The sequence below is a fragment of the Mustela lutreola genome, chromosome 1 (assembly GCF_030435805.1).
Source record: "Mustela lutreola isolate mMusLut2 chromosome 1, mMusLut2.pri, whole genome shotgun sequence".
NCBI classification, from domain to species: Eukaryota; Metazoa; Chordata; class Mammalia; order Carnivora; family Mustelidae; genus Mustela; species Mustela lutreola.
The window spans coordinates 183,753,519-183,768,986 of NC_081290.1; the positions used below are offsets into that span (position 1 = coordinate 183,753,519).

General features: G+C 41.3%; 1 protein-coding gene across 4 annotated transcripts in view; it reads right to left on the bottom strand.

Annotated features, from left to right (window-relative positions):
* The window catches only part of PPP2R1B (protein phosphatase 2 scaffold subunit Abeta), a 33,272-nt gene that overhangs the window by 15,364 nt on the left and 2,440 nt on the right, over nucleotides 1–15,468 (bottom strand). For all 4 annotated transcript variants that reach the window (XM_059180345.1, XM_059180336.1, XM_059180355.1 and 1 more), the window contains exons 4-11: nucleotides 12,426–12,658; nucleotides 11,974–12,121; nucleotides 7,445–7,600; nucleotides 7,119–7,233; nucleotides 6,417–6,487; nucleotides 5,928–6,062; nucleotides 5,243–5,416; nucleotides 2,752–2,812 (exon numbers count right to left, since the gene is read on the bottom strand). In XM_059180345.1, coding sequence (XP_059036328.1) covers nucleotides 2,752–2,812; nucleotides 5,243–5,416; nucleotides 5,928–6,062; nucleotides 6,417–6,487; nucleotides 7,119–7,233; nucleotides 7,445–7,600; nucleotides 11,974–12,121; nucleotides 12,426–12,658 — 1,093 coding nt within the window. The remainder of the gene's footprint in view (nucleotides 1–2,751; nucleotides 2,813–5,242; nucleotides 5,417–5,927; nucleotides 6,063–6,416; nucleotides 6,488–7,118; nucleotides 7,234–7,444; nucleotides 7,601–11,973; nucleotides 12,122–12,425; nucleotides 12,659–15,468) is intronic.

Here is a 15,468-nt window from a genome sequence, read left to right on the forward strand (position 1 = left end):
CATTCAGGCCAGGTGCAGCTTCATTTCACAGGTCCTGTACGACCCAAAACTGAAGCTCAGATAAAAATCCGGGGCAGTGGGTACCAATTCTTTACCCTACTTCTCCCTCCAGGTAGGCCCAATCCTCCTGGGTAACAGGGTAGGCAAGAATAGCTATCCAAACCGCGGCCCCAACCCTGGCCAATTCCTGTAAGGTTTCCAGACAGGAAATGTCCAACTCTTCCCCGTCCACAGATCCTTTTCGGCAATGTCCCTGCTGAGAATAGGAAAGACAGTGTAGCCGAGAAACTATATAATTCATTACCAATATGAAACCTGACCAACGCCTATGGGAGAAGCAGCTGGTCAATGACAGCCAGAAGCACTCTCCATGGGGCAAACTCAAGTCAACTGTTTTACCCATGCTACTGATTCCCTCCCTTCATGTTCAGGGTCTTTGTCTTGGGCACAACCCCCACCCCACTCCTCCACCTACGGTGGAGCTTGCTAAAGCATCTGTGTCTTGTCTAATACGTTTACTAATTTACTTTTACTTTGTCTAATACTTTTCTTAATTTGCTAGAGATTCTTCCCCTTCCATACCATTACAAAAGGAAGGGACCTCACTGCCAGAGTAACCAGAGACCGTGCACAAACTCATCCCTGACCCAGACCTCAGCTGTACTCAACTGTACTTGGCCCGGCGTCCACTATTCTTGGCTCCTCTCAATTTTGTGCCAAAAGAATGTAAACCACTCCAGAGCTCTACCTATTTTCTCTCCTTGTTTTGTCTCTCTCCCTCTCCTCTCTCCCCTCAAGGTCTGGTGGACTTGCAAGGTTCCTCTGAATCCCAAACACACTCTGTATGCTCACTCAGACACCTTATCCTTTCTCCGGTAAGAAATAAATTCCCCCTCTAAACTCTTCCCTCTGATCAACACGGTCCACTCAACCTCAGGAGAAGAGGGGACACTTTCTTCCTTCCTATACTACTCCAGATTTTTCACAATATTCTTTTAGTAGTTTAGTAACCAGGAAAAACGTTTCAAAAATGTAACTGATCAGTGATCACTACACAGTAGTTATCTACAGTGCAAAACAAAGCCAACAACAAAAAACCCATGTGACTAAGTAAAGGACAGTTTCAGAGCTGACATTTCATCGAGGCAAAGAATGCTTCCAATGCCAGTTAAGTACACTGGCGTGCTGCCGCAGAGAAAGGAACAAGGGTCTTTCTTACAATCCTAAATTGGAGATAAGGTATCTGAAAAGTGAGGAAAGAGTAACTGACTTATACAGGCGGAGCAATCCTACAGAGAAAGGGTGTGAGGAATTCAATTCTTTGTGGAACATTAGGACTTTAAAAGTTCTTCAAAATTTACCTAAAAATGCAAGCTTTCTAATAAGTATACAGAATGACCTGCTCAATGTGTCCTTCCCACTAACATTAAATATGTATCAGAAACAATACCAGCATTACTTTCCTAAAAGGAATATATTCCTTACAATTTACCAAACTTAAGTTTCATTTAAAAGAAAAAAAAAAAGCTGGCCATAAAAAGGTACCTTTAGGGGGCAAGAAAAAGAGTCTTCGCATCTAGTCTGGAAACACTGAAATCACCTCCATATATATGCTTCACTGTCTTAACCATATAATCTTCCACATGATCCAAATATGCCCCTAACGAAACCACCTCCACTCTTCCCAGATATGCAGGCATAAGCATCACAGGTGAACAGAGATACACTCAACACATTGAGTCTGAGATGCTGTGGAAGCAAAACAGGATGCCCAGCACATGCAACAAAATACGGAACCAAAGCTCAGGCAGGACATTGTAAGCCTCAGGGCCCCCCTGTGAATAGATGTCAGACCACGCCAGGCTGCCAGGTCTGCACACGGGGTCTGGCAGTGAATCTCACTGGTCCAGAGGGCACCCCTCCCACCCGTCGCTGCCTGGCAGACCAGAGAGATACACAGACCTGAGACCTTGGCAAAAAATCAACTGCTAACCAGTTAACATGTAAGGTGGTTTTACAGACAAAAACCACTGCCTTGTCTATCTTGATAAGTAGCTTTCAGTAGCAGTTTGTGGCACTGGAAGAAGAGGATTCTGTGAATGTTGAATTATGTTATAAATATAAAGAGAAGACAAATTATTTTCAAACTTATTTTCTGAAACATGGGTTCCACCTGAACCTGCCTGAGCTCGAGGCACTGGCAGCAGCCAGGGTACACAGTAAGCCAGCCTTTCAGAAATCTGCACCGCCCCCTGCCCGGCCCCATCCTCATCCATAGCCTATGTCTCCTGGACCCCTTTACTACTCCACTGTCTACCTCCTTCTCTGAGTCACCTCAAAGAAGCCTAGCAGCCACCTCCCCACTGGGCCTTCCATCGGATTCCAATCCTTACCCAACCCAGTCTGTGATGGCAAAAGACTCCAATGCTATGGCCAAGCAGACCTTGGGATAAAGAAGGAATGTATGTATAAAAAAGACAGTCTGAAAATAACGTAACAGAATGCCTAAGAAACAGAGCAGAGATTATTTAATGAAAAAATAATATTTAAGATTTTAAAAAATGGTAGAAAACAGCAATGTCAAACTTGTGTTCAAAGAAAGCTAAGTGGACTTAGCTTTTTTTATCCCTACATTAATAGACAAAATGCCTGGTCAGATTAGGATTCCTTTCTAAAAAGGAAATATATGAACAAAATGAATGTATGTAAAAACATGGGCCTTCCATAATAATTTGTGTTTAACTTACTCACCATGGTCCACAAGCCAGGCCATACATAAAGAATTCAGCTTTTCGTCAAAGAACTCCACACCCTATAGATACAGAAAATTCCATTAATACGTATCTCCAAAGTTCAGAAATCAAGGTGGTCTATTTACATTACATCAAAATGACCTAAAAGCTGGGGGAAAAAAAAAAAGACATGCTTCCAAATAAGCTGAATACATGAACTAGCCAGAAAGGGCAAGGCATGGAATTTGATTTACAAACTGTAAGTCTATAATCATAAACAAAAACCTAAGTGAGATGACCCAAGCCCTGCTAAGTGGGAGAGAAGAGGATGGCCAGGAACCAGACACAACAGTGCAGATGAGCTGGAAGAATGCACTGTGGACGGTTTGCCAAGCAGTATGGAGATTATTTGTAAAAATGAGCTAACCCAAGAGAATACCTGTCAATAATAATAGCTCTCAACTTTTCCGCTTTTTGGTTAAGAACTTAATAAATCCTTAAGGATGAAAAAACTGATATCAAGAAACTGAGAGATCCCCAATTAAATAGAGAGAATGTCTGGGATGATGGGAGAAAGCAGAGGGCAAATAAAGCAGGCACAAGCCTCCAGGCGCAGTGGCCCCAGTGTAGAGTACAGGGGAACCATCCTGACCCTCCCAGGTCTGCCTGCCAACAGGCAGCCAGCCCGGCACAGGCAGACTCACACAACCAACTCTGTGGCACTCATGCAACACGTGGGACAGAGCAGGGACAGCCAGCGCCTCCTCTGTGGGGTCCGTAGGTTTCACAGTTTTATTTCTTTGGATGCTAAGAAGTTACTGACCAGTGAGTATATATTTTAAATAAAGAGATACAATACCAAGTGTCAGTGCTTGGAAAATACGGACTTAATGAAATGGCTTTATAAAAATAACAGATTATGAACAGGTTTTAGCATACATGTCAGCCTTCAAAGATATCCTTTTCAAGTTCAGGTCATGGATTCTTCTGGAGTCCTAATTTTTATTTCCCAAGTTTTGTGGTTTAACTTTATATCTAGTCACCATGGCTCACTAGCCGGGCTATACAAAAAACCTTGAAAGAACTGTATAGACTAACTACCTGATATAAAACTCTACACAGATAAGAAGAAAAATAATAATAAAATATATAATACTAAGAAGTTGAAAATACTGAACAAAATGTTCATGACGTTACATGTCATCCCCTGCCAAGACAGGTATGAGTCAGCGAAACTCACCCCCCGGCCCAGCCTCCACTCTCCCCTCCCCCACCACAGAGCTACCAACCTCTGCCGACTTCCCGGGTCAGAGGGGAGGAGAGGCTAAAAGAAATGATACTAGAATTACCTCTCCCTTCTGGACAGCTGTTTCAGCTTTTAGCAAACCAGTTAGGCGCTGCTGCTTTCTACTCTAGAGAGGAAAATGCAGGACAGTCACCAGTGACAAAGAGAAGGTGACCTTCAGTGCTTGGGAGTGACAGAGAACAAACACTTCACCTGACCCGATAAGCTATTCACTGATACATCTGGCATCTGTTTTGAGTGAGACACTTCAAATTTTATAAAACATAATGCCACCAACATGCACAGGACACACTTCACAAACTTAGTATGTCAAAGTAGGCAACAAATTCAGTGGTCCAAGAAAAAAAAAAAAATTAATCCCACACGCTGTGACCTCAAAGTAATGGAAGGAGGTGAGAGAGGACACACACTGCAGAACGTTAGCTGTCAACTGACAAAGTGCAGGAACTTCTTCAAAAAATACTCAGGTATTCATTCATTCAACATTCAACAGATGTTATGTGCCTAATTCCCACCGGGTTCTGCCAAGCACTGCAAGGGAGACGCTCCACACAGCAGCAGCCCCGAAGAGCTCACTCATCTCTCTCCAGCTAGAGGTCAACAGCACGTGCTACCAACACCGTACGCGCATATCAAACCTGACCTCGGGCACTTAATAAAAGAGACAGAAAGGATGGGCTATAATACCAAGCACTGAAATTTTAATTAATGTGATGATCAGAGTAAAGCTAATCATGAAACTGAAAACTGGAACACGTAATGTGATAATGTGATCTCTAGCCTCCAGACTTTGTACTCCGTTCCTCTGTGACAAAGCCTCAACTCCCTTCCACCAGAATGCAGGAAAAAGGGTCATCAGGGACATTTTGCTTAGAAAATAGGCAAACAGCTGCCGTGAGCAAAAAGCAAAGTTCTTTTCTCAGTTCAATATTCCTTCAGAGACACTAAACATCAGACTATGTTATTTACTTATCAAGACACTGATTCTTTCTGGCTTTGCTTTTAGGTAGTGATAGGGTGAAATATGTTTCTCTAACAGCCCTTCACTAGCAGCAGAATATAAAAACTATCCTACAGGCAACTAAGTCAGTTGCATGCATCTAAACGATCACAACCTTGTGAGCTCCATGGGCCTCCTCCATGCCACCATCAGTCCACCCTGCAATCAAGGTGACCCGTCACTCCATGCGGCGCGCACACTCACCAGCTGGCCCGCCAGCAGCGGCATATACTCAATGATGGCCAGCCGGACCCTCCACTTGGCATCTTCAGCCAGCTCCACGATGGCAGGAAGGAGAGACTGAGAGAGCTGACGGATCCCAATCACTTCATTTACACAGTCCAAGTTAGAGATGATATTCAAACGAACTTCTGGACACTGCAAATACACAAGTCCCAAAGAACACATAAGAATCAAGTTCTCTGCCCGATATTCTATTGTCACAATAAGGCAAAAACTGCCTTGAGGATTAAATCTAATAATACATGCAAATAATAATACATTTACGATCATGTCTGACAGACAGTCTGACTGAGTAAATGTTAGCCATCATTACAACTTTGATGCTATTATATTTAAATTTAAATTAAAAACATTCAAAACAAAAGCTACAGCAGCTTTAAAGGGAAGACACCAGTGCGTCTCAGAAGGAATCAGGCAGCGAGGACACAAAGACATTTTCAGGTCTGCATCAATGGCTCCTTGTGCTCATTTCCTGCAGACTTGTAACTTCATACCCAAACACAGGAATTGTCCCTGGTTTAAAATAAGCTACCTTTTTTTTTAATCCCTTCATCCCTGCTTCGAGTTCTATTTTAGTGAAACCCCAAACCAAAACCAAACCAAATCACTGACTACCAAAGGCAATAGAATATTTAGCCAAACTCACCTCATCCTTTAACTGAGCTAAAAAAAGAGGTAGAAGATGTTCAATGGTATTCTCTTTGCCCAAAATGGTAGACAATCCCATAATTACAGAAGCTAGAGCCGATTTGACATGTTGATTTGTATCAGATACTAATTCCTAAAATAAAATCAAAATTAAAAGCCTTTCTTTTGTGGCAAGACAACAGAAACTTCCATACCATCACCCAAGGAACTTAAAGAGACAGCACTATTTCAATATTGATTAGTTCATCAATTTCCAAGCCATCTGTTAGATAATAGAAACCTATGCACCACAGAGCATTTTATAATTACAAACACTAATAAGTAACAAACAACAGCATCATATTAACATGACTATCCCAATCATCCCCTATCCACCCTTAAACTCAAAGAGCTTTAAACTAAAACAAAGAAACAAGAAAACTGAGGTAAAGTTTACGTTGTAATATAAAGGGCAAGGTGGAACAAAAAATAACCTAATTAGGTTTACCTTTATAAAGGGCAGAATTTGATTCATAATTATGGTCTCTCTACCTTCAGTGGGCAAGTTCTCACAAAGTTCTGAAAGAGAGAAATAGAAAAAATTACTAATGCTTACACAGAGCCCTTTACAAGCAGCCAAGTTTATCAGCAGTTGCAACTTAAATCAAATCATGTTTAAGCAAATAAGCTCCACGAGGGGAAAATAGCTCTTATTCTAGATGAACTTTTCATCAATCTATATGCCATATACACCAATCTAACCTGCTAAGGCATCGTTTGTTACAAAAACAAAATAAAATGGCTATTTGGTTTTATTTTTTTTTTAATATTTTTAATTTTATCGTTCTTTTATTTTTTTTTAAGATTTTATTTATTTATTTGACAGACAGAGATCACAAGTAGGCAGAGAGGCAGGTAGAGAGAGAGAGAGAGAAGAAGCAGCAGACTCCCCGCTGAGCTTGAGCAGAGAATCCAATGCAGGGCTCGATCCCAGGACCCTGGGATCATGACCCAAGACAAAGGCAGAGACCCAGGCGACCCGGCTATTTGGTTTTAAATATAAAAGGAGCAGCCTTGTCCAACAACGTGACATTCCTACACAACGAAATCACCATATCCCACAACAAAAACCATACAAAATTCAGTGACATTTAAAAAAAATGCACCAAAATGAATGATATATCCCGCAACATAAATTGAACTCCTTAACCTTTTACTTTGTGGGCAGCAGCTGCTCGGACTTCAGCTTCACAGTCTTTAAGTAGGTTCTGAAAGGCGGGGATGAGGTCATTTAGGGTGATTTTAGGACCCACAGCTTTCTGGAGCTATAAAAAAATTTGTACAGGTTTTAATGTATACTAACAAGTTAATTAACATGAACAAAACAAAACAGTGTAACCTTCAAATATGTTTTTGCTACAAGCACTTCCAATTCAGAAGAATTAATTCAGAAACTTTTGGTATGCAGCAAATCTGTGGGTTTGGAGTGCTTTTTTTTCTCGTAGCACTTAGAAAATGTCAGTACAATAATTTTACCTCTGAAAACTTGTCAGCTACCATGTAGCGAACCCTCCAAGATTTATCTTCTGCTGCTTGCCGAAGTGTAGGCATCACCAAAGCCTCGAGGTCATCCTGAGACAGTAACTGGGCAATGCTGACACAAGCTTCTACAGCTAGGAGACGCACTGAATCCTAAAGGAACAAAATTTCTTTGTTAAACAAAATTTACGGAGAGCCACAGGGCAGTATATATATGTGTGGTGTGGGGCAATGCTATAGGTGTTGTTCAAAGGAGAAACAAAAAAACACTATACACAGCTTCACATTTTTATGTCTTAAAACATACTTTGCCTGGAATAGCGTATCAAAGCCATCAAAGTAGAAAAGACCTTGTTCTAGAGTCAACAGTAAAGTAATTCCCTTAGCCAAAATGCAGAGTTTTTATTAATGAAAATGTAAAAATTAAATGGAAAAAAAAAGAGAACATTTTAATGATGTCTTCAAGGCCTTCCTATAGTAAGTTGTTAAGGGATAAAAAAGTGAAAACTATACTTGAACCAAACTGCTTAACAGATCACAACAAAAATAAGAGAATAAGGGGTAGGGAAACAGGAAGCTCAGCTGTCAAATAAACAGTTTGGGGTGGCAGTGACAGTAGGCATGAGATGATGACTTGGAAAGAAATATACAAAAAAACAAAATAGTAATAAAAAAAAACAAAAAAAACCCACTGGATTAGAATGTTGAGAGTCCGGGACAGAGTAACTTTGAGGTAGCCAAGCCTCGAAAAATGCACCAAAAAATTTTAGAAAGGTATGAGATTAAGGAACTCAACTTCCCAAACGTAATTTGCCACGTGTCAACCTGATACCCAAGTGTCCCTTGGGCAAGTAGAAATATACAATTAGACAAATCAATGAGAAATTAGGAATTGATATTATAGCTTTGGGAATCATAAATATGTAATAGAAACTAAAAATATATAAACATAAGCACACAGGAGAAAGACCAAAAATGTGAATAGTGTATGTGCATATACGATTATGTATTTTTATAAATATATATAACATACACATACATACATACGAGAGGTAAGTGACTCCAACTTCTCAAAATATTACAAATTTTAAAAATTATTCATCAACAATAATTTACTATATGCCCAGCACATTCACTCCTCTATCCAAAAGAACAAGCAAAAAAAAAAAAAAAAAAAAAAAAAAGCAGACTAGGTTACTAGGTTCTTGGTAGTAGCTATACAAATATTTTTGGAATCCAAAAACAATGCTAAATCAAGCGACTACTATCATCTATGGAAATATGTAGCAATAAATATTTGTTAATCAATTACTTTTCTCCCTATACCCTGTCCTCTATCTTAGCACCATTCAGCCAGTTTGGGCTCAAACCAAAGATCAACGTCTCCTTGATTGCTCCTCCTTTCATCCCATCCAATCCCATCGTAGTCCTAATGATGCTGCCTCTAAACTTGTCTCCAGATTCTCTCCACCTTCACTGTACCATTTTAGTTCACCACGTGTCTTGCCTGAGTTATTGTAAAAGTCTCCTAAATGGTCCTGCTGTTTCTAATCTCGGCCCTGTCCCTTATAATTTGGCTTCTGGCCAGAAGCCAGAATGTTCTTTTTAAAATGTAAACTACATCAAGTCACACCACCCCTGCTTAAAATCTATGGGTATTCTCGCTGCACCTAGAATAAGAAATCCAAACTCTATACCTTGACTTACAGGGCGTCCGCCTATCTTCTCCAACCTCAGAGCCCATCAGAGACCCGATCACCCACTATGTTCCAACCCTCGTGTCCTCTCCTCCTGGAATTCTCTTTTCCTGGAGTTCTGGCACTCCAGGAAAGGGTATGGCTGGCATTCTTCCACAGAGTCCTTCTCTAACTAACCAGTCTAGATGAATGCCCTATAATCACTATTATGTCTCCCTACTTTATTTTCATCATGGCATTTATCACTGTTAATGCTTACTGATCTGTTAATATTATCTGTTTTCCTTCATCAAAATGAGAGAAGGGCCTCTGTATGCCTTCTTAACACTGGATCCCAACACCAGAACAGTGCCTGATATGTAGCAGGTAATCAATAAATATTTTTTCAGTGAATGAATAAGCCAAGAACAGTAATTCTAACCATGGTCAGACGAAATATACATACACACATTTTACAACTGAGCACTTAATATTTTTTCTAATATATCAAAACAAGAAATTACATGCCTCTTAACAAAAAATACAATCCCACATATGAAGTGGTCTTATCACCCCAAAGATACCAAATCTAAATTTCATTAAGCCTCTAGATCAGGGATGGGGCAAACATTGGCCAAACCCAGGACTGCAGCTACTTTACGTAGATTAAGATTTACTGGGGACGCCTGGGTGGCTCAGTTGGTTGGACAACTGCCTTCGGCTCAGGTCATGATCCTGGAGTCCCGGGATCGAGTCCCGCATCGGGCTCCCAGCTCCATGGGGAGTCTGCTTCTCTCTCTGACCTTCTCCTCGTTAATGCTCTCTCTCACTGTCTCTCTCTCAAGTAAATAAATAAAATCTTTAAAAAAAAAAAAAAAAAAGATTTACTGGAACACCACCATGCCCATTTGTTTACACACTACAGTACTTTTGTGCTGCAACAGCAGATTTGAGTGGTTACAACAGAAACCCACTCACAAAGCCAAAAATATTTACTAACTGGCCCTTTACAGAAAAAGTTTGCAAACCCTCCCCCCCACACTAGATTCAACTAACCACTTGCAGGAAATACAGAAGACAAAGGAAAACGTTACATTAGACCACGGGAAGCATAATTAATAAAATCCGAAATGAAGACTCTAAAGCCATCTGTCCAATGTAGTAACCACTACCCACCTGTGGCTTTAGAGCACATGAAATGTGGCTAGTGTCACATGTTCAAGTGATCATTATTTTGGACATACGGTTAAATAAAATAAATTATTAAAATTAATTTCCCATTTTTTACTTTTTGAAGTAATAAATGTACAGAGAAGTTAAGAAATGGTTACCACCAAAGTCAAGATAAAGTGTTATCTGAAGCAGGCAGGGAGCTGGTGTGTTTGGGAGGGAATGTGTGGTAGGCTTCTAGGCAGAAGTTGTCGAAGTTCTGTTTGCTAATAAGATGACATTATCTTATTCAAGGGGTTGTATATTTTGTGCTCTTTTCTGTATGCAATTTTAATAACATTTTTAAATTATTTTGGAAAGGAAGATCTACTATTTCCATCTAAAATCTGAAAATTACGCTCATCAGTATGTGTCTGGCTGGTGCTCTTGGTCCTACACATGTGGAGTGATTCTAGGATAGACAGTACGCAAATTAAAACCCCAAAAGGATCTTCTAGAGACTAGAAACTCTGGCGGTGGATCCTCCGAGCCATCGAGACAGGCAGTACAGCCTGGATGTGAAGGCTGTAAACTCTGGAGCCAAACTGCCTAGATTCCAATCCCATCTCTACTACTGCTGATTCTGAGACCCTGAAAAAGTGACCTCAATTTTTTCTGTTTTCCTAATATGTAAAATGGCATATCTATCTCATGGGGCTGTTGTGAGGACCAAGTGTTTCTTTTATGTACCCCCCCACTTAAGACAGGCTGAAAAAAATTACATACTTAATGTAGGTGCTCCTTATTGTTCTTATTTCTACCCCCAAAAGATACAGATCTTTCATACATTTAGAATTGCTATTACAGGGGTGCCTGGGTGGCTCAGTGGGTTAAGCCTCTGCCTTCGGTTCAGGTCATGATCTCAGGGTCTTGGGATCCAGCTCTGCATCAGGATCTCTGCTTGGCAGGGAGCCTGCTTCCCCCCCTCCCCGCCTCTGTGCCTACTGCTCTGCCTGTTTGTGACTTCTTTCTCGGTCAAATAAATAAGTTTAAAAAAAAAGAATTACTATTACACAAAGTCACCTTATACATTCATCCAGAGGATATAGAGGGTCAAAGAGCCTTCTCAACACATGCTATGCTTGTTTATCTGAAAGTCAAAAATTCTAAGCAACATTACTTCCCCCATGACTGGCTGCAATGCACAAAGGTATGTTACCCCTTAACATAGCTTTGGTTTTCCCTCCTAACATAGCTCCATTTTTTCCATTAAGATTTTATTCATTTATTTGACAGGAAGAGAGAGAGCGCATGCACATGTGAGCACAAGCTGGGAGAGTGGCAGGCAGAGGGAAAGGGAGAAGCAGACACCCTGCTGAGCAGGGATTCCCAACATGGGGCTCAATTCCAGGACCCTAGGATCATGACCTGAGCCCAGGGCAGCTGCTTCACCAACTCGGCCACCCAGTGCCCTCCCATCTACTCTTTGACTCTTCTATTAACCACTGCTAATGTGAGAGAAAATCATGGTCTGGTTAAGAAAGAAATATAAGGATACTGAGATGGGTCACATTAAACTTTATCCAGCCCAGACTTAAGTATTATTTTGGCAAAAAGGATCCTAACATGAGAACCAAAACTCCCCTTAAAACATTAGAGAGGAGTATATCCATTTACCTTAAATAGGAAAGGTTAACTTACCTGTTCATCTGAAGCTAGATTAGTGAACAGTGGAACAATTTCACTTTTCACACTGTCTAATTCCAAAACTTTTGCAAATTCGCCCAGTTTGGAAGCAGCAGCACGTCGTACCATTGGAGTATCATCTGAGCACAAGGAACGGAAGTGCCTGGACCGGATCAAATAATGAACATATTTCCTGTCAAACACCACTGATTAAACACCTCCAACACACACACGCACACAGACACACAGCCATTTTAGTGGTTTTCTCTCACAAACAGCAGTGGTTCTACTCACGGAAGTAACAAATATAAAACCACTAGTACATTCAACTGAGTAATAGTCATGTCCCCTCTTCTCCCATCCTGCTATCGGCCACTCACTGGTAACAGGGTATTATCGTGTAAATTGTTAGCTACGAGTTCCCAATAATCCCAAATAACTAAAAAAAAAAAACCACCAGATCTTACTGTCTAATTTCTGCTTTGACAGCACTGGAAGCCCTGGGATAGCAAACGCTGAACAAACCACACGCAGATGTGCGAGAGGTGAACCAGTCCCCGCTCGCCAAGCGCTTCACCAGAGGTACAAAATGAGCTTCCAGAGCAACAGAAGTATGCTCCTGGGAGATCTGCCTCAGGGACTCCACAGCCTTGTCTCGAACCACAGTCTCTTCCACAGTCGCCAGACTTTCCAAAGGAGGCTGAAAAGACCAAAAAGGAAAATAAGAGAAGAAAACTTAAGGAATCAGGTTAGCTACAGATTATCACCTTTGAAAGTGACTGAAGGGAGGTGGTACATGTAAGCAGAATGTTAGCTACAGCACACCAAATGGTTACTTTCAGTTCACACAGTGATAACATATGGCGTGTCCAACCTGAAGACACGACTTCTATAGGACAGCCAAGATCTCATGTCCCAGATGGCAATTCCCAGATGGTGTCTACAAATGACACAGTGGAGACTTGACACAATATTAATATTACCGCAAGCTGAATGACTAGGTTTAAAAGATTTGGAGCCAAATTCAGATAAGATCATGTTTATTTCCTCAAGAGTAAATGCAAAAACATCAGCACCACAATTACATAATGACATCTCATCAGGCCACGGGGCCCACACAGGCTTTGGAATATTATTCTACCATTCCTGGAAATGCAAGTAACCCTTGTCCACTAGCTCCACACCATCAACTTATCTAGCATAGGAAAGGCTGAGAACAGAACCTCTTTCTTCAGAATACATTCGGAATCTCATGAGCCAAACACAGAGCAGAAGTCACTGACAGAATGATGAACAATACAGACATGGTGGGAATCCTTGTTTGCAGTTTCAGAAATAGAGGAGGCCAAAAGGGCTGGTCTGGACCAGGATCGGTAAGCGAAGAGGACACAGAGCAGCGAAAAGTGCAAGAGGGCTGGCTCTCCGAACCACTACTTCCCTAGGTGTACATTTGAGCTAGGTATATTCAGCATAGCCATGAGCTGCAAATGTTAAAGACAAAATCCACATACAGAACTGACCAAGAGCGTGAAAGAGAATTAGGAGTCAACCTAATGAGTCTACCTAATAATACATTTCAAAAATTGTTTGATACACACAGAAATAGAAAGTACTCAACTTTCCTAAGAGGTATTTCAGGAGCCCTTTGAAAAGATACTGCTTTCTTACTTGCTTACGAATGCCTCTCGTTATCTACCCTGGCCGTCACCTTGCTCCTCTCATGCAGTATCCCTGGACGGTCTCTATCACAACTCCAACATAAGGCCAAGCTCCCGAGAATCAATCAGGAGTTGTCTCTGGATTTGAATTCTGCCTATTTCTCTGGGCCCTCTCCCTACGGCCCCCCCTCCCATCCCTGTGTACTCTGGCTCAATACACCAGCAAGGCAACCTCTTTCACACTTCCAAAGCCCTCAATCAATGGATTACTGCTGCACTGTAGCACTGAGGACAGAAGAAAAAGAAGGCAGATAGGTTCCTTGCTCTAGCAAACTTTATATTCTAGGGTAGAAAGACAACTGATCAAGAAAACAATCATATGGGGAGGAGTACTCTGTGAAGAAATAGAATAGGATGATGTGGTAACAGGTGACTAGGAGGCAATTTCAGGTTGGGTGTTTAGAGAGAGGCCTCTCTGAGAATGCATTGAAGCTGATCTCTGAATGACAAGGAAGCAGCCACCAGAAGCTCAAAGAATATTAGAGGGAATACCCAGGGCAATAATCATAAGGCTTTATTCAAAGAACAGAAAGAAGACCACTATAAATAAAATGAGGTTATATGGGGCGCCTGGGAGGCTCAGGGGGTTCTTTGCCTTCGGCTCAGGTCATGATCCCCAGGTCCTGGGATCAAGCCCCGCATCAGGCTCTCTGCTCAGCAGGGAGCCTGCTTCCTCCTCTCTCTCTACCTGCCTCTGTCTACTTGTGAGCTTTCTCTCTGTCAAATAAATAAATAAAATATTTGTGAAAAAAATAGAATGAGGTTATCAAAAGGGAACACGACATGAAATAAATTCATAGAGACAGCTTATTCCATAGTTTACAAAACCTAAGGTAGGAATTTGGATTTTCTAAGCACCAAGGCAGGAAGTGATCCATTCGCTGGGTGAAGAGTGAACCAGAGGGAGAGGGTGGGAGGCAAGAGCGGAAGGCAACTGGTCAGGACGTTACTACAGTAGTCTCGTGGGACGATCATCAAGTCTAGGAAGATAAGAGGAAGGGAGGGCGAGGTAGTAGTGGGGAGGAAGGAAACTGAACTCATTTGAACTGTATACAGAATCTATAGGAATTATTCGTGCACTGAATGTGGAAAATGAGGGAAAGAGGATGCAAGAATGTCTTCTAGGTTTTGGCTTCTCCAAGTGGGTAGACAGTGATGCTATTTGCTGAGACGGACCACTAAATGGGAGGCATACTTTAGGGAGAAAATGGAGTTGTTTCAGGCATGTTAAATTTGAAATGCCTGTTTGACAGCCAAGTGGAAAAATCACAGGCAGATATGTGGAGAGATACAAGCAGGTACTTATATTCATGGAGAGGTCAAAAATCACATTTCTACAAAAATCACAAATCAGCATCATACAGATAGCATTTAAGCCATCGGGCATACATCTCTCTCTTGTCCAACTGGTAAATTCCCAGTTATCCTTCAAAACTTAGTCTAGTCATCACCCCCCCACCAAAAAGGTTGTCTCTTACCACCCTGCGTTAATCTCTTTCTCCTTTCTACTATTTAAGTACCCGTATGTGCTTCTATTCTTCCATCCAACACTGTACAGTAACACCTTGTTAACATAGAAAGGCAGAGATCTCACTCCATTCACACTGGTCTTCTTTAACATTAACACTCTAATTTTAATGACTGATACAGTAGGTTCTCAGTAAATGTCACTGAGTTCCCAATCTAACTGAACTCATCAAATCCACAAAGTAAGTCAGAAGCAAACCATAGGCTTATAATCAAAGATAAAAAGCTAATAAACATTTCCAAGGAGGCTGACTGGTTCAGTCTG